This window comes from Pinus tabuliformis, chromosome Q (assembly GCF_031772625.1).
Source record: "Pinus tabuliformis cultivar Carrire ecotype Pingquan chromosome Q, CPIR1, whole genome shotgun sequence".
Classification (NCBI taxonomy): Eukaryota; Viridiplantae; Streptophyta; class Pinopsida; order Pinales; family Pinaceae; genus Pinus; species Pinus tabuliformis.
In genome coordinates this window covers 82,513,043-82,537,430 of record NC_142296.1, presented here as the reverse complement: position 1 = coordinate 82,537,430, position 24,388 = coordinate 82,513,043, and the positions used below count along the sequence as shown (strand labels likewise).

At 43.8% G+C, this 24,388-nt stretch overlaps 1 protein-coding gene across 3 annotated transcripts in view; it reads left to right on the top strand.

Annotated features, from left to right (window-relative positions):
* KDTA (KDO transferase A) overlaps positions 1-24,388 on the top strand; it is a 414,892-nt gene that overhangs the window by 263,929 nt on the left and 126,575 nt on the right. For all 3 annotated transcript variants that reach the window (XM_089383918.1, XM_089383917.1, XM_089383919.1), the window contains exon 7: positions 7,484-7,600. In XM_089383918.1, the coding sequence (XP_089240044.1) occupies positions 7,484-7,600 (117 nt within the window). The remainder of the gene's footprint in view (positions 1-7,483; positions 7,601-24,388) is intronic.

Sequence of the window (24,388 nt, the reverse complement as noted above, 5' to 3'; positions counted from 1 at the left end):
AGGACTGGTTCTCTTCTCCCTCTCCTGCTGTTAATTCAACAAGACTCGAATTTGGATTTCTTCGGCGCTAGAAATCCTCTAAGGAACAAGCTCCTTTAGACTCCCTCTAAGTCCTGATTTCCTTCACGGAAATCCTTCGGCCAAATGTCGAATCACTCCTCTCCAATCCTCCTTTGCTGCTGCGACTAGGATCTAGATTTCTTTGGTTAGAAATCTGTCAAGGCAGTGACTCCCTCTACCTCGACTTTGTCTCCATAGACATTGTTTTCCACCAACAACAACAACATCCCACCAACTCCACTGATCGAATCTGCTCTGCTCTTCAAGCCAAGACAATTGACTGATTTGAGCCTCTCAGGTTCTTTGCTAGCCCAAAGAGCTGACGCAGTCAATGCATGAGCTCCTCTCGGGTACTGCATCACCCTCTATAGGCTTGAAATGCTGACGCAGGCACTGTGTGAGCCTTTGTCTCACTTCTCTGGCTTTGTGTCACTCCTTCAACTACTCCTCTGCCTCGGAATCAACGTTGTCACTCGGGACAACTGCTTCTCTGCAACAAATTCACTGGATCTCCTGGCTGATGTCTTCAGTGTCCTATGATCTGCAATGCTCTGATACCATGTGAAAATTTCTGAATCTACACATTAGAAATCCTACTACAATCACTGGTTTATCATCTCCTACTTGTTTTTACATTCAACAAGTTATTTAATTATTTAAATACTGATGAAAAACACTACTGTAGGCTACACTGGCGTACAGATCATAAACTAAAATAAAACGAGACGAATACACAAGGGACACTATTATTTTTGGACAAACATCCCTGGAAAAACTCAATGCGGGAAAACCAGTGCAGCATATAGAGGGTTTGTATTATTAAGCAAGCAGAATCTGAGTACAACAGGTTGCCTCTCACACTGGCTAACCTTTAAGAGAAATCTCGACAGCAAGATCCACTGAGTGCCCTGACTTCGACAAGCACTGTGAAATCCCAATGCAATCTCTGCTTGGGCCAGCGTCTTTCCTCTAGGAGACCGCATCACCCCTTCTGTTGGATCGATTTGTTGGAAGAAGACTATTGTTAAGCCCTCCCAACTCAGAACCTCGCTTCTCCAACAAATCTCGAACTTCTGATGATTATCCTGCACTGGCACTGCAAGAGACCCTCTTGGCCTGCATCAGCACTACGTGACCCCCTTCCTTGGTTGCGTAGGCCTCTGCGCTGCCTCTCTGCCTACTACTCGTTGGCTTGGAACTCCTTTTCGATCCAATTCTTTGCTTTTGCCCCTCTAACTGCAACTCAGATCACTAGTTCGATTTTCTCAGCAAACCATGCCCCAGAAAAATCGAACTGATTTGATCACTTGGTGTATCTCCATTTGACCCTCAAACCTTCTCGTATACTTTTCCTGTTGATGAATCAACGACCGAGATTAAGTCCCTAATCAATGGCTAAGATTAAAACAGACTTGTTCCTTGTCACTTAAAAGTCTCACCCATGTTCTTATTAATACTCATTAAATTTTTTATTTTCCTAAGTTTAGACTTAGGAACCCATTAAAAATATTAATTATTTTAATAACTTCTCATCTAGGTGGAATTTCTCCAAACAATCTCTGGGTCTTGGAGATCTCATGTGTTCGAGCCCCTCCACAAAATTTCGGAGCTAGAGCACATCCGATGCTACCCAAAATCAACAAGGAGATCACACAAAGTTAAAGGGAAGGCCATTTGTATAAATGCATTGACCATCGCTGCATTTGCCTTTTCTTGAGCATCATTATTAAAACTTTTTTCAAGCGGTCCCAAATTAGACCGCTTTGAACCAGGGTTGCCAATTCCATAAGAGGGAATTGGAGGCTTTCATGAAGATGCTCCCAACCTTGTTGGTTGTTTGAATTGAGAGGCAGGATTTGCCTCATTTGCTTTAACATCTGCCTTGTCTTGTTCTTTCTGATATTTTGCAAGTTTTTCCTTGCTTAAAATTTTTCCCTCTATCCCATTCTCTTTAGGTGAGTCAGTGCATATTCGAATCCCATTTCCTCTTTACTCAAGTAAATGTGTTTTAACTCGGGTGTATGATCCCTTAAACTCCTTTGGACACTCACTGCAGGCCCATGGTAATGATCCCCTTCCTTGGATCTTCCCTACAATAATTACATATTTCCAAAGTGGTGACTTTGGATCAACTTTAGGGGCAGATTCAATTTCTTGTTCCTCAATACGAAAGGATGAACTTGAAGTTGCCATGATGATGATGTAAATGGAAACTTCAAAATAAAATAAATTAAATTTTTGAAATTAGAAGAGCAATTGTGTAGGTAATAACTAATAAGTCTTCCATTAAACAATACCTTGTCAAATTTGTCAGAATTTAGAAACAAGATGCTAAGATTACAGATAAATACAATACTTATGCAAAATCTTGTACTTAGGATAAATACAAAAATACAAGGTAACCTAATCAATCAATGTTCGTAGAGTTTGACTCTAATTATAATGTTGTTAAACCAAATCCCATTAGATGCTTTCAGCGTTTCACTCAGATTTTTGTTTGTACTTTCAATCTTAATACAAATATTCTAGAATCTAAAAGTTTAAACATTTGATAATGTAGTTTGTTTGGAAATCTTGCATGAAATCACAGTCTTTGAAGTTCAGACTTTAGAGCTTTAATAGTTTGTTGTGCACAAAAAGTTGAAGCCACAAAAGTTTGCATATCCATTCACAACTAAAATTTGTGGTAAGAGACTGTGGATATATGATTGTCATTTGCACTAAGAGATTGTAGATACATAAGAAATTAGATTGAGAAAATAATTCAAATAAGACCATTGTTATCCAAAAGATTTTCTAGCGATGGCAAGCAGTAACAGTGTGAAAGGCACCACAAACAATTACAAATGCATAAATGAATTACATTTGATCTAAGAGATTGAGGATACATGTTTTTCATTTGAGCTGTGAGTTAATGCACGGTTGTCATTTTAGCTATGAGATTGTTGATATATGAGAAAAATGTCAAAAACAATGAAATTATATGGTAACTTACCTTAGTTTGTATCGTTGCCGCTGGCGGCTGGCCTGCTATGCATTGTGCGTATCTCCCTCCGACTCCAACTCGAATGGCTTGCTATGCGTATCTCTCTCCGGCTCCAACTCCTTAATGGTTACGCTAGTCTCCAAGCATTGACTGGTTTTCAGTGATTCCAACTCCAAGTCGATTGTCAGACGTATGCCTGGGCCTCCTCCAACTCCAAGCAGCGACGGTTCATGGGTGGCCTCCTCCAACAATGTTGCCTCGAACTCCAAGTCTCCACGAGTCCATGCAGTTGCCAGTCGTGCTCACGATCTACCGTCTCCAACAAAGAAGGCAAAATCAAATGGAATTTAGGGTTATAAGAGGTTAAAGGGGGTTGGGCCCTTAATGCAAAAAACTGCGCTCCATTCTTGACATTTTTCCTTTTTCGGGGTGGATCCATTTTCGGAAATACAAAAACAACGTATTTCCAGAAATGGATCCAAAAAAGTTTACATCCTCCAGAACCGTTTCCAAATCAGATCCGGAGTTTCCAAAATGTTGATACGGCTCAAATACATTTTTCCGACTTTTCAAGGCAGATCGTACGCAGATTGTACCCATTTCCGTTTCGGAAATGAGGAACGACGTTTCAGGCAAAATCTCTAGCCGTTTTCAGTAACTTAGGTCTCTTGTGCATCTTTATTTTACTGTCATCTCTATTGCCTTGCTGTATTTATGGTTGAAATTTTCTGAAGTGTAATTGCTTAGTGATCTGAATGTGTTAAGAAGTTAAATTGTATCATTGGAAGTAATTATTTGGTAGATAAATGTGCTTATCTTAATTGCACCAAAAAATATCAATAAATCCCTCCTATGAGTGCCACATGGAAGATCTTCCCTAACCCGAACTTCACTATCTCTACCCCTCTCTCACTGCTTCGGCCTCACTGAATCACTTCTGACAACACACAAAGGCTACTCTGGAAATCGATTTCTCAGCAAAATCGAACTCTGCAAGTGTCTTCTCAAAGCCCCTATCGACTTTCTTCTTATAACCCTCTGTTGAGACTTCAACGACCATGGTTAAATCTTAATCAATGGCTAGGATTAACTAGAAATTGATCCATTTACTTTTCTAGAACATTCTCGCCATGACTTAATTAATTTTGATTAATTAGTCATATTCCCTAAGTTTAGACTTAGGAAATATTTAAAAAACGACTAATAATCTAATTAAGTCATCTCTAGGTAGAATTTCCAGAAACAATTTCTGGGTTTTGGAGATCTCATGTATTCTAGCCTCTCCACAATATTTCATGGCTAGAACACATTCGATGCTACAAAAACTAACACTCCCTCTTAGCGAGAAATGTGTTCTAGTGTTGCTTCCCCCTGTAGCACCACCCTGTCTCTGCATCATCTCTTGTCACGCTATTGATGTTTGGCAGTTGTTGCCCACCAACTACTGCGCAAGTCTGATATGTGTTGCATCTGTGCTGCTGCTGACTGAATTGCTGCCAACATTGCATTTGCACTACAACTCCCTCTCCATCTACTGCTGCTGCAACTGTAACATCTGCAATTGAAAAGCATCCAAAATACTGAATCAACTATGATCAGTATGATACATTTGTCAGTCGATTCTCTGACTGCTACTAATATCTGTGCTGTAACAGAGGCATCCGCGCTGCTACTAAATCTACACTGTGCCAACTGCTGTATGCTCCGTAGCATCTGACTGCAACTAGACTCTGCATCTGTCACTCTGGCATCTCACTATATATACTTCCACTGATCCATCCTGCTACTGAAATACTGCGGGCCCCCATAGCAAGGTAATGATCCATGAGGTGGACTCCTCAAGGACCCTGCCCAAAATGGCACACTGGAGTCTCATTATCCTCCTCCTGGATCTGGTGCCTCACTCTCTCCGTTTGAGCCTTGTTCCTTACTTGGACCTTTCCTCTCTTTGCAGCGCGCACTAGACAACTCACACTTCCTCTATCATCTGCCTTCGGCAATTGGAAGTCGATCTACTGCCCAGATCTGCATTTTAGCTAATTCGCACGCCCCCCTCTGGCAATCTCGTACGGTCATCCCTGCAAAACTGCAAAATCTGTGAGACACAAAACTGTAGAAAATAAACTCGAAAATCTCTCTCTCTCCTGCTGCTTGGCTACTGGATCTGCTACTCACACTCCCTTTTGGAGTGAGAAGATCTGCTCACAACGACTGTGATCTGCAAGGGAAATCAAACTTCTTGATACTAGAAGTTCCCTGAGGAAAAGTTTCCCTCAGTGTGTGCTCTTCTTCCACCCGACGCTAGTTTTGGTCTAGCAAACTGCTACAAAACTACTGTGTCCAGCTAGAGATTTTCTTTGCAAGGAAAATATTGGCTACTCCCTCTGCCTCTGGTTGCCTCTGAGGGTTTCGAACTGTTGCTTACGCAGAGCTACGGAATTCCTCTTCCCTTCTACTATTGAGCTCTTTGGCTTATAATCTGTGCTCTGATACCATGTGAAAATTTGGCTAACTGCGAATCCTATTGCAACAACTGATGTTATTTTTTCTATTTGTTAATTTAATTAAACAAATTATTTGTTGTGTGCTACGACAAATATCGAAACAAATACACTGCAACCTTCACAAAACAAATACTGCGGAAGAAATAAAAACGTTGGAAGAAATAGATGCACACACACAAAATACACCGTTATTTTTGGACTAAGTCCCCGGAAAATCCAACTCGGGAAAACCGGTGCAGCAGCTGAGGGTTTTAATATTATGCAGTAGTGAAAATCTGAGTACAAACTATGGATGCTTAAACTAGCAATCCAAACAGAGAAATAACTGGCAATAATAACTAGTGAGAAAAATTTCTCACTCCACAGGCGATCCCACACTGACCTCAGTGCGAATTGAGTTGCTTCTTGCTCCCTTTGTGCAGTCACTGCGTCAGCGTACACAGTTGCATCCCACAAGCTCGAAACTGCGTCTCCTCTCACTGTCTGGGAAACTGATACTCTCTGCCTCCAGACCGTTTGCCCAACTTTTGGCTCAAAATCTTGACTTCTCCCCAGTGAAACAAAAATCTCCCCAAGAGGCCTTTGCGCTGCCTCTGCACTATCTCTCTGTGGCAATCACTGCCTCTCTGCAATGTACTCACTGGAACTGGAAAAGCTTCCTTCGACCTCACTATCTCTGCCCCTCTCTCACTGCTTCGACCTCACTGAATCACTTTCGGCAACACACAACTGCTACTATTGAAATCAGTTTCTCAGCAAAATCGAACTCTGCAAGTGTCTTCTCCAAGCCCCATCGACTTTCTTCTTATAACCCTTTGTTGAGACTTCAAAAACCACGATTAAATCTTAATCGATGGCTAGGATTAACTAGAAATCGATCCATGCACTTTTCTAGAACATTTTCACCATGACTTAATTAATTTTGATTAATTAGTCATATTCCCTAAGTTTAGACTCAGGAAATATTTAAAAAACGACTAATAAGCTAATGAAGTTGTCTTTAAGTGGAATTTCCAGAAATGATTTCTGGGTTTTGGAGATCTCATGTATTCTAGCCTCTTCACAAAATTTCGTGGCTAGAACACATCCGATGCTACAAAAACTAACAATAAGAATGAGGTCGACCTTATAAATTTACTTGTGAGAGAACATAAATACAAAAATCCAATTCCGCTTGTCCAAATGAGACTATCTTTATATCGATTTTGGTCCTCTCGAAGAGTGTAATTCAATGCTGCAATAATCTTCCCCATAGGAGCTGTTCAAAGTGGAATTTGGCCCTAGTTTCCAATTTTAACATTTCTTTATTAGAAACCTAAAAATCTCAAAAAATGTTTCAACAAGGCTATCTTTGAGATCACCTTGTGCTCTTTTGACTTGGTCTTAGTGATTCTTAGGGGAGCCCACAATGAAGCTGGAGAAGAGCTGGCATAAAGAGGAAACGTTATGGCACTTAGGTAACAATGGGTGATCTATTGAGGTTCGACTTGGATTGTACGTTATGGGTTAGAGCTTTTAACGTAATGTGGGTTAGAGCTTTTAACATAATGTGCAATTTGAGTGGTAACAAGTCTAGTTTTCTATATTCATCAAACCTTTGCTCATTGAGTTCTCATGGAGTCTGTAGTTATCATGCTTGAATATAGTGCAAGTTGGATTGATAACAAGGAGTTTTCAAGGAATATAGGATATTGGCACAATATATATAACACCCAGTATTCAAATTTGTGTTCGCTTCTGATTTGTATGCATGTTTTCATGTAATAGCACTTTCTTACAGTAGATTGGTAAGCTAGAGTGATCTATATTTAAGAAATATGCATGATTATATACTTTGCACTACATTTACATTTTGCTTTTTATGTACCTATTGATTATCTACCTCTTGTCCAATTTCATTAACGAGGACTGTATTCTCTCTTTAAAATTTCAGCCTCAGGTACTGTGAATGGTAGCACTGGTGTCAATATGGCAATGGAGGAATTGTCAGTGCAACTTTCAGGAAGAAAAGTGTGGATGGCTTCTTCGACACATGAAGGGGAAGAAGATGGTTGGTCATTTCTAATTCCATACTGATTTCATCTCATTCTGCATATATATATATATATATATATATATATATATATCGAGAGAGAGAGAGAGAGAGAGAGAGAGAGAGATTTATATTCTGAAAGCATTAAAATAGCTTGACTAGAAGATAGAGACAAGCTATTGGAATTTGACCCCGAGGAAGGAAAAAGGGGAGCCAGGGATGTGGAGTGTCATTTTACAAATCATTTTTTTCATTATTTTTTTACCATGGATTTTTAGTGTTGCCGAAGTTATTTAATAGTTCTGTAGATGCTGTCTGGAATGCTCTATAAACATTATTAAACTTTTATTTTTTGCCATTGTTTTAGCAAGATCAAAGGCACTTAAATTACCGCCTATAGGGATAAGTTCCTGCCCCATATTTATTTTGCATTTAGCTATTGCAAATTATGTGATAAGAGGAGAGAGCTGTGACATCGTGCATGGACTATGAAATTAAATATCTCTGCTATTTGTGAAGCAAGACAAGCTCTGAAGCAATCCTCATCAGTCTATCAGATTGACAGAGATAGAATGTATTATAGTATTAGTAGTCAAGCAACTAATGACATATATAAAGAATGAGAATGAAACAGCTCAATTATTGGCCTAAATATTGGGGTGTATTCGGTGACATGAATAAGAAAAGATGAAAAGGAACAGAATAGAGGTAGTTGTTTGTTGTTAATATCATTAAAAAATAGGTCTAGCAATAAAATAACATATAATGGCAAATCCCTCAAATATTGAGAAGTTCCACTTGCAATTTCTAGATGTTAAAAACAACTACATGGAGAGCAAAATCAAACCCCACACGCCGATCGAAGTATTCAAAGGTAAGCAATCTGAATACTTTAGAAACATTTCCAATGCAAACATCACAAGGATATCAAGGAAAACAAGGATGTTGTGATGTTAAATAAACATTAACAAATTTGGACTCGATCATCACAGTCATGTAGACTTAGAGCATATAGACAACATGGCAAAGGATAGCTCAAAAGATAAACGATGCCACACTAATTTAAATGAAGCTAGTACCACCAGGCATTACAAAATGTTGAGCGTTTTGGACAGCCATGGTAGTCAAAAAGTTAGATGTAGCAGAATATGGGGACACAAATGTATTTCACACAACATATCTGTAATATTCCTAATTAGCCATGGCTAATTAGAATATTCGATTTTGCTCAATTTTGCCTTCTATAGTTATTTATAAATAAAAAGGTGAGGAAAGGGGGACATAACTCACTTTATGAATAAAGTCACTCCCTAGTAGCACAACGTTGTAACTTAAAATGGGAGCCAAGGGGGCCCAAGGACCACGTAGAGAAGGGGCCCACGTAGACACTTGGAGGGATTGCGCAGATGGAGAAGGAACATGTGGCAAGAGAGAGGCTACGTTGGAGGAGGTGGGCCTTAGGTTTTTGAGAGAGGCCAACGCTATAAAGGAGAGAGGAGCCTCCTCATTTTGATTATTCGATTATGTTGCATTTGAGCTAGTCACTTCGACTTAGAGCACGCTAGCTGTTTAGCCTGTTTGCAGCACTGTTTAGTGCATCGAGTGTCTCCGTTCGGAGATCTCACCCTTAGCCCCGGGGGACTTCGAGTGCTTGCTCGGGAAAGGTAGTTTCATCAGTATTTTGCAGGAGGAGCGATTTCTGGAGTTGCAAAGGAGCTCAGTATTTTGATGATTGCACAGTCTTGAGAGGGGAGGACGCAGTTCTTTTGGTAGGAGCTCCAGATTGGGTTTTGTGGAGGATTTGAGCTTGGAGATTGAGTAAGGGATCAGCCCTTGCATATTGGAGGATTTTGGCAGAGTTTCGGGTAGAGTTTTGGAGGATTCTCTTCAGGAGCAGCGCAGAGCCTTGAGGGAAAGCGTAGATCCTCAAGGGGGTGATTTTCGGAGGTCAGCCATTTTAGAAAAGCTTTCTGGGCTTTTCTAGGTTTATTGAGCAGAGGTTGATTCCAGAGTTTCAGCATTTTCTGAGGAGGGGAACAACCCCAAATCCTCATTTGATTCCAACAGTAGCAGCAGCACAGCAGTTCTCTGGCAGTTTGGACGCAATTCAGAGAGAGGCCATTTCCTTACCATTTTGAGTGTATTTCTTCACTTGCCTTGTGCAAGTCGAGGTGCTATCTTTCTGATCACCTCTTGTACTCTTTCCATTACTCAGTATAATAAAATGGCTTAGCATTTCTCTCTGCATTTCTCGAGTTTCTGCTTATATTCCATGTATACATTATTGTATGTTGCATTACTGTTATTTCTCTGGTTGGAGTTTGCTTGTGTTTGAAGGATATCTCTGATAAGGGATATTACAGTGGTATCAGAGCATAGATCTGGCTCAGCTTGTGGAGCTAGCAGTCTATGACACTGAGGGAGAAGCCCTACATCTGTTACAGAGGTAGGAAATACAAAGATATTGAGCATAGGTTGAAGAACACCTACGGAGAGGGAGACTGTGTTTGGGTGGTGAACACAGAACAGGAGGAGCCTGTGGTGGACGCAGAGCAGGAGGATCCGATGGCAGATGAGGACGGGAAGAGATTTGCGGACATGCTCCTCAAATCAGTGCAGGATCTGTCAAGGCAGATCGAGGTGATGGGGCAGAGATTCATAGCGGTGGAGGTTAGACAGCGTGAGAATCCACGGGTTTTCCAGGTTGGTGAGGGATCGGGAACATCCCACCATTTGCCAGAGCAGGGTGCCACTCAGCGTGATACTTCTCAGCAGATGGCCTCACATGCCCCTACACACTCTACCATGCCCACTTTCCTAGGAGCAGACACGGGGACCGGAGCACAGCAGGAGGCAGAGCCCGATCATATGGGCGATTATTTTGCGGAGTACCAGGCCTATGGGCAAGAGTTCAGGGATGCTTTCTCATTCAGAGACTTTGTTCAGCTCCAGCGGGATAGTAGACCCCGCGACCATCATAGAGGATACCGACATTATCATGATGGAGACACCCACCGCACAGCTAGTAGATTGCACTTGCCTACGTTTGATGGCTCATCAAACAATTTGGCAAAGTCTTGGTTGGAGAAGCTGGACATCTATTTCCAGCTTAACCAGATGTCGGAGACAGAGGCCATCAAGGTGGCGACATTACATTTGGATGGTGAGGCCCAGGACTGGTGGTTCCATGGGTTGGTTACACTCGGACACTCCACAGTGACGACATATGTTGAGTTCACCAGGAGACTGATAGAGAGGTTTGACCGGAGGGATCTGGAACAACACTTTGTTGAGCTGACGAGGCTCAACCAGATCGGGAACCCAGAGACCTACATTGCAGACTTCCTGAGGGTTTCAGTGTTGGTGCCAGATCTATTCGCGGCACGGAGGATCTACATGTTTGATGAGGGGTTAGCAAAGCCACTTCGGAGTTTAGTCAGATCCACTAAACAAGCCACACTCTAGGATGCTATTAGCAGGACCCTGGACTTATAGGATGCCTTACCCAGGACCCGGACACCTTACCCCTAGAGACAGGCTTTCCAACCTAAGGGGAAGGATGTGAGGATTCCGCCTCCAAAGGGGAATCCAAGACGAGCACAGATTGATGATGATGCTAGGAGGGAGCTGAAGAAGAAGCGGTTGTGCTTTACTTGTCAGGAGCCGTGGGCACCGGGACATAGATGTGCTGCTGGCAAAGCACATTTTATTGAGGTCTTCTCCGAGAGCAGCGGGGAAGAGGATGAGGAGGATGATGTGGAGGCAAGAGATAGTCATGCTGCACAGGATCCTTTGCCACCTCCACCACCAGCAGCAAGTGGTGTAGCTTTTTCACCAACCAGAGGGGCCCTTGCAGCATTGCGAGGAGTTCCCAAGTATTTGACGCTGCGTGTACGGGGGATAGTACGTGGCCAACGAGTATCAGTTTTGGTTGACAGTGGGGCAACCCACAACTTCATTGATGCACAGATGGTTGAGCGGAGAGGTATACAAACAGAGAGCTTCGATGGCTTTTCAGTTTTGGTCCCAGGAGATCAGACCATGGTGTGTGCTCATTATGTTCCAGAGTTATCAGTGACGATGGGCACCTACACACTGACTGACAACTTTTTCGTGGTCGATATTCCGGACACCAACATGATATTGGGTGTTTAGTGGCTTATCACTCTAGGGAAGGTCACGACAGATTGGAAGGCCCTAGAGATGGAGTGGGATGATGAGAAGACAGGGAGGCATGAGAAGATACAGGGACAACAAACATATCTGCGTCAGACAGTTTTGGCTCATCGGATGGAGGCAGTCTTCTGTGAGGGAGACGTAGAGTGGGCAGTGGAGCTGCGTGCATCAGAGGTAGGGACTATAGGGTAGACGGTGCACCCAGAGATACAGTCCATCCTTGACCTGTATGCCACAGTGTTTGGGGAGATTCCGTCGGGACAACCACCGGACCGGGGTTTGAGCACACCATTGAGCTTGAGCAAGGCATATAGGCAGTGATTACTACCCCCTATAGGCATCCCAAGGCCTATCGAGATGAGATTGAGCGGGCCATTCAGGAGTTGCTGGCTCTTGGGCACATTCGGCCGAGCACGAGTCCTTTTGCTTCTTCCATGGTGTTGGTGAAAAAGAAGGATGACGCATTGAGGATGTGCATTGACTACAGGGCCCTGAACAAGAAGACCCTAAAGAACAGGTACCCCATACCTAGGATCGATGAGTTGATGGATGAGTTGAGAGGAGCACGGTTCTTCTTAAAGGTTGATTTGAGATCTGGGTACCATCAGATTCGCGTGAGGGAGTAGGACATTCCCAAGACCGCCTTCAGGTGTCACTATGGGCACTTTGAGTTTTTGGTGATGCCCTTCAGGCTAACCAACGCCCCAACTACATTCTAGTCCTGCATGAATCACATCTTCCACAGTCACTTAAGGAAGTTTGTGTTGGTGTTCTTTGATGATATTCTCATTTACAACAGGACTTGGGAGGAGCATCTCCAGCACATTGAGACGGTGTTGCGCATCTTGGAGGAGCAGCAGTTCTATGCCAAGCTCTCCAAGTGTGAGTTTGGGTTGACGGAGATGTTGTACTTGGGACACATCATAGGGGTGGACGGAGTGAGAGTCCACGAGGAGAAGATTAGGGCCATCAGAGATTGGCCGGAGCCGAGGAATGTGACAGAACTCCGGGGATTCATTGGCATTTGTACTTACTACCGGAAGTTCGTCAAGAGTTTCTCACAGCTTGCTGCACCCTTGACAGATCTGACGAGGAAGGGGGCATTCAGTTGGTCGGATACAGCGCAGCGAGCCTTTGACAGGCTCAAGGAGGTTATGAGCAGCTGCCCAGTGCTTGTATTGCCGGATTTTTCACAGCCATTTGTTTTGGAGTGTGATGCGTCGGGAGAGGGGATTGGCGCAGTGTTGATGCAGGGAGGTCACCCTATAGCCTTTGAGAGCCGGAAGCTCCTTCCGCATGAGAGGTTGTATTCTATATACGACAAGGAGATGCTGGCCATTATGCATGCATTGGCCAAATTCCGACAGTATTTAGTGGGTAACAGGTTCAGGGTGAGGACTGATCACAACAGCCTCAGGTTCTTTTCAGAGCAGAAACAGCGACAGGAGAGGCAGCAGAAGTGGATCAGTAAGATCCAAGCGTATGACTTTGACATTGAGTATGTCAAGGGTAAGAACAACGTGGTAGCAGATGCCCTTTCACGTAGACTAGCCATGTTGTCTCTTATGAGCTTGGACATAGACTGGAGGGCTCGACTCTTAGTAGAGTACTCCAAGGATAGATTTGCATGTGAGGTTCTGGATGGGCAGGTGGCGGATGACAGGTACAGGGTAATCGATGAGATCATCTACTATAGGGAGCGGATCTTCTTGACTGAGGGATCTCAGCTCAAGAAGAAGATACTTCAGGCATCACATGATTCACCATTGGCCGGCCATCAAGGGTTTACCAAAACCTACAGAGCCATTAGAGAGAGGTTCTCATGGAAGGGCCTCAAGGAGGACGTACTCCAACATATTCGGGAGTGCGATATTTGTCAGAGGAACAAGGGGGAGATGAGCCATCTCGCAGGATTATTGCAGCCTCTTTCCATTCCGGAGGGGAAATGGGAGAGTATTTCGATGGACTTCATCACAGGGTTGCCCATGGTGCAGGGCAAGGATTGTATCTTTGTCGTCGTTGATTGACTAACAAAGTACGCACATTTTTTTGCCATATCCGCACACTACACAGCAGTGCAGGTGGCCGAGCTGTTTTTTAGAGAGGTCTTCAGGCTACATGGTCTTCCTAAGACCATCTTCAGTGACAGTGACAGCCGTTTCATGGGCGGGTTTTGGCAGGAGCTTTTCTGGTTGGTGGGGACGGAGTTGACACCGAGTACCAGTTATCACCCACAGACGGACGGGTAGACGGAGATAGTTAACAAGTGGCTGGAGGGCTACTTGTGTAACTATGTTAGTGGGTAGTAGCGAGCATGGCTAAAGTGGCTGCATCTAGGGGAGTACTGCTACAACACTACACATCACATGTCCATTGGTATGTCACCATTCTATGCTTTGTATGGATATCAGCCTTTATCTTTTGCTGACGTGATGTTTGGTGCTAGCAAGGCTCCGAGAGCCAAGATTTGGATCCAAGAGAGTCAGGATGTCCTCCGAGCTCTCAAGGATAATATGGCTACAACGTAGAACCAGCAGAAGCTGTATGTTGACAGGGGTCGGGTGGAGAGACAGTTTGAGGTAGAGGACTTGGTCTACCTACGATTACAGCGATACCGACAGTCGTCATTGAAGCAGAAGGGAGCTTATAAGCTCAAGCCCCGCTTTTATGAGCCATACAGGGTGATACGCAGGATTGGACAGGTTGCGTATGAATTGGAGCTGCCCCAAGGCAGCAAGATTCATAATGTTTTTCAGATATCATGCCTTAAAAAGGCATTGGGGCAGCAGGTGACAGTGACAGATGAGCTACCACTCACGGATGATGAGGGGCATTTGGTGTTGCAGCCAGAGGCTATTATTGATACCAGGGAGAGGCAACTACGGAGCAGGACGGTCCGAGAATTCTTGGTGAGGTGCAAGAATTTACCGGATGAGGATGCCACTTGGGAGAGTGAGAAAATTTTGCAGCATCCATCACTTCAGTTGCTTGAGGACAAGCAACATTTGTTGGGGGAGACTGTAATATTTCTAATTAGCCATGGCTAATTGGAATATTCGATTTTGCTCAATTTTGCTTTCTATAGTTATTTATAAATAAAAAGGTGAGGAAAGGGGGACATAACTCACTTTATGAATAAAGTCACTCCCTAGTAGCACAACGTTGTAACTTAAAAGGGGAGCCAAGGGGGCCCAAGGACCACGTAGAGAATGGGCCCACGTAGACACTTGGAGGCACTGCGCAGATGGAGAAGGAACACGTGGCAAGAGAGAGGCTACGTTGGAGGAGGTGGGCCTTGGGGTTTTGAGAGAGGCCAACGCTATAAAGGAGAGAGGAGCCTCCTCATTTTGATCATTCGATTATGTTGCATTTGAGCTAGTCACTTCGACTTAGAGCACGCTGGCTGTTTGGCCTGTCTGCAACACCGTTTAGTGCATCGAGTGTCTCCGTTCAGAGATCTCACCCTTAGCCTCATGGGACTTCGAGTGCCTGCTCGGGCAAGGTAGTTTCATCAGTATTTTGCAGGAGGAGCGATTTCTGGAGTTGCGGAGGAGCTGAGTATTTTGATTACTGCGCAGTCTTGAGAGGGGAGGACGCAATTCTTTTGGTAGGAGCTCCGAATTGGGTTTTGTGGAGGATTTGAGCTTGGAGATTGAGCAAGGGATCAGCCCTTGCATATTGGAGGATTTTTGCAGAGTTTCGGGTAGAGTTTTGGAGGATTCTCTTCAGGATCAATGCAGAGCCTTGAGGGATAGTGTAGATCCTCAAGGGGGTGATTTTCGGGGGTCAGCCATTTTAGAAAAGCTTTCTGGGCTTTTCTGGGTTTATTGAGCAGAGGCTGATTCCAAAGTTTCAGCATTTTCTGAGGAGGGGAACAACGCTAAATCCTCATTTGATTCTAGCAGTAGCAGCAGCACAACAGTTCTCCGGTAGTTTGGACGCAGTTTAGAGAGAGGCCATTTCCTTACCATTTTGAGTGTATTTCTTCACTTGCCTTGTGCAAGTCGAGGTGCTATCTTTCTGATCACCTCTTGTACTCTTTCCATTACTCAGTATAATAAAATGGCTTAGCATTTCTCTCTGCATTTCTCGAGTTTCTGCTTATATTCCACGTATACATTATTGTATGTTGCATTATTGTTATTTCTCTAGTTGGAGTTTGCTTGTGTTTGAGGGATATCTCTGATAAGGGATATTACAATATTCTAATATAAATTTACATAATACTATCTATACTTGTATTTCTTTAAAATATGTATTGTTGATTTCTTTTTTATCCAACATTTTAATCCTACTCGAGGATCATCTTTAGAAGACTTTGAAGCTCACCTTATTGTAATGCCTTTTACTCAAAAAAAATCCAAGTCTTCATATTTGAAAACACTCCAGCGAAGAGTTATAGTGAGCCCCATGTTTAGAGTTATCTGGGATAGAATGTTTAAAAATGATGTCCGTCTTAGTTTTATCTTCAATTAATTTATCAAACAATTGCACAGTAGAAGCAACAACAACTAACTCATCAGCTAAGCAATTTTTCTCTCTTGGGATAGCTTCAAGATTGATGGCATCAAAATACTCCATGATATCCCACACAACATTTCTATAATTTCTTAATCTCTAATTCTTACATGTAAATTTATTTTTTATTTGCATGATAACTAAATTTGAATCACCCTTGATACTTAGCAATTTAACTTTCAAAGCTTTTGCCAATTCAATACCCAACAAAAAGGCTTCATATTTAGCCACATTGTTGGTCGCTTCAAATTCTAACCGATAGGCAAATTTGAAAATATGACCAAGGGGAGATTTTAGGACAATTCCTGCACCTTTACCATGCCTAGATGTTACACCATCAAAGTATAAATGCCAAACCTTATCTTTTAAATTACCCTCTTTTTTATCAATCTTGACCTCTGCGAGAATGATTGAATTAGATAAAATAACATGATTCCCAGGGTTAGGTTGCTCACATATTATTTCATTATGGGGACTTTTAGGGTTAGGTTGCTCACATATTATCCTGATTATACATCATGGCCCTCGCTGTTTCTACAATAGTCCTATTCTTTCTTTTTGCTACTCCATTCTGCTCCAGATTGTATGGAGCTGCCCACTCTCTTTTGAAGCCCTCCTTAGCGCAAAAATCAATGAAGTCCTTATCAACATACTCTCCACCATTATCTAAGTGCAAAACTTTTATTTTCTTCCTAGTCAAATTCTCCACCAAAGCCTTGTGTTGATTTGGGGTAGCATCAGATGTGCTCTAGCCTCGAAATTTGGTGGAGAGGTTGGGGCATATGAGATCTCCAATACCCAGAAAGGGTTTGGGCAGATTCTAAACAGTGCAGGAGATATTAAAATAATTAATATTTTTAATGGAGTCCCGAAGTCTAAACTTAGGAAAATTAAAATATTAATGTTAGGGTCCCACCCTAACCCCCTTATTTATGTCATGGGATCACGTCATAGTCAAGAGTCAATAAAGCCCATATTAATATTTGTAAGTGGTTAACCCGCAATTAATGACGGGACCACAGTTAGTTGCAAATGGGCCGTAGTATTAGATAGATGGTATTAATAAAACCCACGGTATTGGCCCGTGGTATTGCATGTATGAGTCATATATAAAGGATAGAGACTCCCTGCGAGGAGCATCGTGTCTTATTTTGTAATCGAGCTCTGCTCTATTGGAGGTTGCCCCCTCGAAGAGGCATGTGAACATTGCTCTTTGAATAATAAAATCATTGCTATTCTGTGTTCTGGGTATCTTTTCTTCGCATATTCTGTGTTCTGGGTATCTCTTCTTCGCATATTCTGTATCTGGGTATTATTTTGCAGGTTAAGAGCATAACAAGTGGTATCAGAGCACTTTCCAGGGCTCGGTGGGATCTCCAATTTTTAGCAAATTTTTTTTTGGCTAGAGACGTGTTCCGGCGTCTTTAAACCACGGGATCTGTCGTTAAGCGCATAAACCTGCGGATTTGGGGAGGCATGCACGCAGGAAATACAAGAGGTGGTCATGTCTGTTGGACTCCCTTGTAACCGCTGTGGGTACCCCTTCGAGTAGTAGTGCATTAGACAGAACCGCGCACGGACTGTCTTCCACGTACCCTCTGGGTATATAGGAAGCCCCCTAGGCTCCCTTGAAACCTCGCCATAGATAAACCTTCGGCCGTCTTGTGGCTACAGTACACCGAGAACAGCACTCGGAGAGATTACTCGCCCGTACGATAGGGTAGTCGGGTTGTACGGCTAAGGGTACGGTCGATCCTCCTTAGTTAGAGCCCTGAAACATTGGGCCGAGTACTACTGTCAGACCCTTATGTATATTGCGATCTGTAGCACCTGACACTCCTCTAGACCATAGTTCCTTTTTCTATCGGGGATCACACATCAGATCCGCGTGTGCAAAGACGTGCTGCAGCAGCAGACATCAGATCCGCAGCAGCAGTTGTTCCACCATTCAGATCTCTCAGATCCACCAGATCGGAGTTGTTGTGAAGGGTTCCTGTACCGGGGCATACTTTTCGCAGGACGTTTGGCAGCATTGACATTTTGAGGATTTGGCGACTGCAGTATCGATCAAGGAGGAGTAAAATTCCATTAGGAGTTTTCCAAAAAAAAAAAAAAAAAAAAAGTCTGAGATCTTCTGAGGCGCTTATTGGTGATCTAGCCCATCAGCATCAAGACGACGAGCTGAGCAAGGTGGTACCATTCAATTTATTAGACAAAATTTTTTTTTGGCGGTCTCAATTGTTCATCAAGTTGGTGTATGGTAGAAACTAGAGCTCAAGTGATGGCCAATGAAAGGCTAGACAAAATTGAAGAAGATCTGCACAACCTCAACCGTCTGATTGGCGGACTAAGTATCCAGGTAGAGAAAGTACTCGAGAAGGGCAAGGAGCCAGCCCAAGTGGAGAGTCTAATGGCCATGAATACCATGAGGGTGAGTCTAGCCATTCTCCTCATGTCTGGCACACCCATCCACCACCTAGTCAGCGACCTCCCTAGTTGGATATGCATAAATTTGACGGTTCTCACATGTCCGCATGGCTAGCACAAATGGAGCAGTATTTCAAATTGAATCGTATCCTAGATGAGGGGACTAAGCTTATGGTGGGAACCATGTATTTGGACAATGAACGATGGCAATGGGGGGAATGGCATCAACGTTGCAATGGACCTTTTCAGAATTGGGCCCAATTTACCAAAGCTCTTCGAGATCGCTTTGAACAGGAAGACTCTTTTTTGGGGCGTCTCACTAAGCTCCGACAGACGGGTACAGTGGATGAATATATTACCGCTTTTGAAGCCTTAACATTCCGCACTAAGGGTCTCACAGATGAGTTCTACACGGAATGTTTTATCAGCGGTCTTAAAGAAGCCATCAAAGCTCAAGTTCTACTCCACCACCCTCCCACGTGGACGGAGGCTTGCCAAGTAGCTCGTAAGGTGGAACGTGCAATAGCAGCCCAATACAGCCGCCCCAACTTCCCCGCTAAAGGTCGTTCCCCACAAGCTCACAACACGACTCAGACACTTAAGATCCAAAAGGTGTCACTTGCGGAAATGGCCGAAAGAAGGAAGCAAGGACTATGTTACTACTATGATGAAAAATATTCCCCGGGTCATAAATGCAAGGAGCCCAAGTTTTTTCAAATATATGCCATTGACTACAGCTCCACCGAGGAAGATCCACCACTTGAGGAACCGGAGGCGATCGAAGAGGACAACCAAAAGGAGATTGTATCTGACGAACCAGTGATTTCGCTAAATGCGTTGGCAGGAATTTCTTCCCCTCAAACTCTCAAAATCAGGGGTTTTCTTAAACATCGCCCAGTAGTAGTCTTGATTGATAGTGGAAGTACCCATAATTTCATCCATCAAAAAATCGCCGAAGCAGCGCATTGTTTTGTACGGGCAGTTTCTAACTTCCAAGTCCAAATTGCAGATGGGGGCACAATGAAATGTGAAGGCCGCTGTGAAAATGTCAAACTTCAAATGGGGGATTATCAGTTGAAAACCCACATGTTTGCCATACACATGGGGGGTTGCGACATTGTCCTAGGCGCTGAATGGCTCCGCACTCTTGGGCCAATCACAATGGATTTCCAGGAGTTATATATGAGTTTTAAGCAGAACAACTCCACACATACCCTCCGCGGACTCCAGGCGGGAGCCCCCTCTATCATCAGCTCGCATAGGATGGAAAAATTGTTAAAAAAGGGCCATCATGGAGTGGTAGCTCAATTTAATGCCATCTAGGTCGTCGAAACCATGTCTCTGCCAATTCATCCTGAGATGCAGCAGATTTTAAATAACCATCGGACGGTCTTTGAGAAGCCTCATGAGCTTCCACCCTCGCGAGGGGAACATGATCATAGCATCACCTTGGTTCCAGGGGCCCAACCCCCAAATGTGCGGCCATACAGATATCCATTCACCCAAAAGAATGAAATAGAAAAAATCATCAAGGAATTGTTGGAAGCAGGTGTCATTCGTCCCAGCATTAGTCCTTATTCATCCCCAGTAGTCATGGTCCTCAAGAAAGATGGGGAATGGCGGATGTGTCCCGACTTCGGGGCCCTCAACAAGTTGACAGTCAAAGATAAATTTCCCATCCCGGTGGTTGACGATTTGCTGGACGAACTCAATGGGGCTCAATTCTTCACTAAGTTGGATCTTCGCTCCGGCTACCACCAAATTTGCATGAAGGAAGTCGACATTCCCAAGACGGCTTTCAGAACTCATGAAGGCCATTATGAGTTCCTGGTCATGCCATTTGGTCTCTGTAATGCCCCTTCTACTTTTCAGAGTCTTATGAATCACATCCTCAAACCATATCTCAGAAAATTTGTCCTTGTCTTCTTCGATGACATTCTCATCTATAGTGGCACTTGGGCGGCACATCTTCAGCATGTAGATCTACTCTTGCAACTGCTCCGCAAGCATAAATTATTTGTCAAGATGTCTAAGTGTTCGTTTGGCATGGAAGAAGTTGAGTATTTGGGCCACATTGTGGGGCGTGAAGGTGTCAAGGTGGACCCCAAAAAGATCTAGGCAATGCAAGAATGGCCTCAACCTAAGACCTTGAAGAGCTTGAGAGGATTTTTGGGTCTCACAGGCTATTATCGTAAATTTGTCCGCAACTATGGCCGCATAGCGAAGCCCCTCACTCAACTCCTAAAGAAAAATTCCTTCTTCTGGAACGAGGAAGCACAACAGGTATTTACCGCTCTAAAAAACGCCATGTGTTCCACTCCAGTCTTAGCACTGACTTCACCAAATCCTTTGTCATTGAATGTGATGCTTCGGGTACAGGTATTGGGGCGGTCTTAATGCAGGAAGGGCGACCATTGGCCTTCACAAGCCAACAACTCAGTGGGAGGAATCTGGGCCAATCTACCTATGAGAAGGAAATGATGGCCATCTTACATGCAGTCGAGACCTGGCGACCTTACTTATTGGGGCGACGTTTCCAAATCCGCACAGATCATCACAGTCTTAAATATTTTTTGGAGCAACGCCTATCCTCCCCACAACAAAATAAATGGTTAGCCAAAATGCTGGGATATGATTATGAGATCATTTACAAGAAAGGGAAAGACAACAGTGTAGCAGATGCATTATCGCGCCAATTTGAGGAGGAAAGTACTCTGCTTGCAATTTCCCTTCCCATTCCAGACTGGATTGAAGAGGCTCGCAGGGAATGGTTTTCACACCCAGGGCTCTCCCAACTCATTTCTCAATTGCAGGTAGATCCTAATTCCAGCAAGGGCTACTCGTGGCAGAATGATATTCTTCGCTACAAGGACAGAGTCGTAATATCACCAACATCCACCCTCAAAAGTCGCATTTTGGCAGAATTGCACTCATCTCCCATTGCAGGACATTCGGGCTTTCAGAAGACGTATGCTCGCACCAGAAGATCATTCTTTTGGACAGGCATGAAAAAGGACATCCTTACTTTCGTAGCAGAATGTGATGTCTGTCAACGCCACAAAGGGGAAACTGTCAACACACCAGGCACATTACAACCATTGCCCATTCCGGCATCAATTTGGACGGAGGTTTCTATGGATTTCATAACAGGTCTTCCAAAGTCAGGGAACAATTCAGTCATCATGGTGGTTGTGGACCGACTGTCGAAGTATGCTCATTTCTGCGCCCTACCCCACCCGTTTACACCAACTTTGGTTGCTCAATCTTTCATGGATCAGATCTTCAAATTACATGGCATGCCCACTTCTATAGTGTCCGACCGCGACCCGATCTTCACCAGCAATTTTTGGCAGGAACTCTTCAAAATACAAGGCACTCAACTCAAACTCAGTACTTCATATCATCCGCAAACAGATGGTCAAACCGAAGCCGTCAACAAATGTCTAGAAACTTACCTTAGGTGTTTCATTTCAGAAAAGCAACACCTTTGGGCACAGTGGTTACCTCTGGCTGAATGGTGGTATAACACCAACTATCATGCCACCACCAAAATGACTCCCTATGAAGCAGTCTATGGTCAACTTTCGCCTTCCCCTACTTCTTATCTCAAGGGGTGCTCCAAAGTACAAGCAGTGGATCAATTCCTACAACACCGCGCAACCATGCTCGCCCATCTTCGCGAGAATCTTCATCAAGCTCAGAACCGCATGAAGCAACAGGCCGACCAACATCGCTCAGAGCGCCAATTTCAAGAAGGGGATCAGGTCTTTTTGAGGCTGCAACCATATAAGCAAACATCACTCAAAGACAAGGGTTGTCAAAAGCTCTCTCCAAAATTCTACGGACCATACCAAGTACTTCAGCGCATTGGAGAAGTGGCTTACAAGTTGGCTTTGCCACCTACGGCAAAAATCCATCCAGTTTTCCATGTATTGTGCCTCAAGAAAGTGATTGGGAACAATTGCCGAGTTCAAACCAGTCTACCTGAATTGGACGAAGAAGGGTCAATCTGGCTTCAACCCGAACAGGTTCTAGACACACGAGACAAGCACCTGCGCGGCCGCATGATTAAGGAAGTCCTCGTCAAATGGAAAGACACCTCTCCGGAAGATGCAACTTGGGAACCAGCCACTATTCTTCAGCAGTTTCCGCAGCTTCAGCCTTGAGGACAAGGCTAGTCTTAAGGGGGAGGGCATGTTAGGGTCCCACCCTAACCCCCTTATTTATGTCATGGGATCACGTTATAGTCAAGAGTCAATAAAGCCCATATTAATATTTGTAAGTGGTTAACCCGCAATTAATGACGGGACCACAGTTAGTTGCAAATGGGCCGTAGTATTAGATAGATGGTATTAATAAAACCCACGGTATTGGCCCGTGGTATTGCATGTATGAGTCATATATAAAGGATAGAGACTCCCTGCGAGGAGCATCGTGTCTTATTTTGTAATCGAGCTCTGCTCTATTGGAGGTTGCCCCCTCGAAGAGGCATGTGAACATTGCTCTTTGAATAATAAAATCATTGCTATTCTGTGTTCTGGGTATCTTTTCTTCGCATATTCTGTGTTCTGGGTATCTCTTCTTCGCATATTCTATATCTGGGTATTATTTTGCAGGTTAAGAGCATAACAATTAATGTGGATTAATATAAAACTATGTTAGAATGGTCCAAAAGACATGAATTAAGCCAGATCTAATCTTAGCCGTCGATTAGGGACTTAATCTCGGCTGTTGATATGTCAATGAGAAAAGTATAAGAGGATGCTTGAGGGTCACATGGAGAATACACCAGATGATCAGTCATTCTATTCTCTAGAGTGGGGTTTGCTAAGAGAGATAGAATCAGTGATCGGAGTTGCAGCTAAGGGGCAATGAGTACTGAGAGACAGAGAGACAGAGATAGTGTCGGGAGATTAGTGTAGGGGCCAGAGAGAGTAACGCAGTAGCAGCCAGGGCTCATGCAGGGCCACGTAGAGGCAGCCAGGAGCTGCACAGTACTTCATGGAGGCCAGCGTAGCTGACGCAGAGGGCCAGAAGGCTGACGCAGGGCCTCCTGAGGCTGACGCAGGCCCATTCAGGGTGATGTAGGGCCAATGTTGGGCAGAGAGAGGCTGACGCAGTCTAGAAAGGTAGACGCTAGGGTTTCTGGGGCAGATTGGAGCTGAGGAGTTGTCAGAGGGTTTATCCGGAGTTTCAGCCGGGACATCTGTCTCAGACTGAGAGGTACTATTGCCAAGGGCATTCTCTGTTGGGTAAGCCAGATTTGGCACCCAAATTGTACTCTGAAATTGCTTAATAAGAAAACCCTCAGATAGCTGCACCGGTTTTCCCGCATTGGGTTTTTTCCGGGGACATTGGTCCAAAAATAATGGTGTCATTTTGTGTGCTTGTTTCTGTTTCCTTTAGTTGATGATCTGTAATATGTTGAGCATGCACTAGTGTTTATTTTCAGTACTTACATTGTAAATAACTTGTTAAGTAACGAAACAAGTAGGTAGGAATAAATCAGTAAAGTGCATGGAGGGTTTCTAATTAGTAGACTTAGAAACTTCAACATGGTATCAAAGCGTGGTTGCAGATCACAGGAGAACTGAGGACATCAGCCAAGTGGAGCAATAGCAGCAGAAAACAACTGACCCGAGTGATAGAAGCTGTTTCTAGTAGAGCAGCAACAAGGGAAGGGTG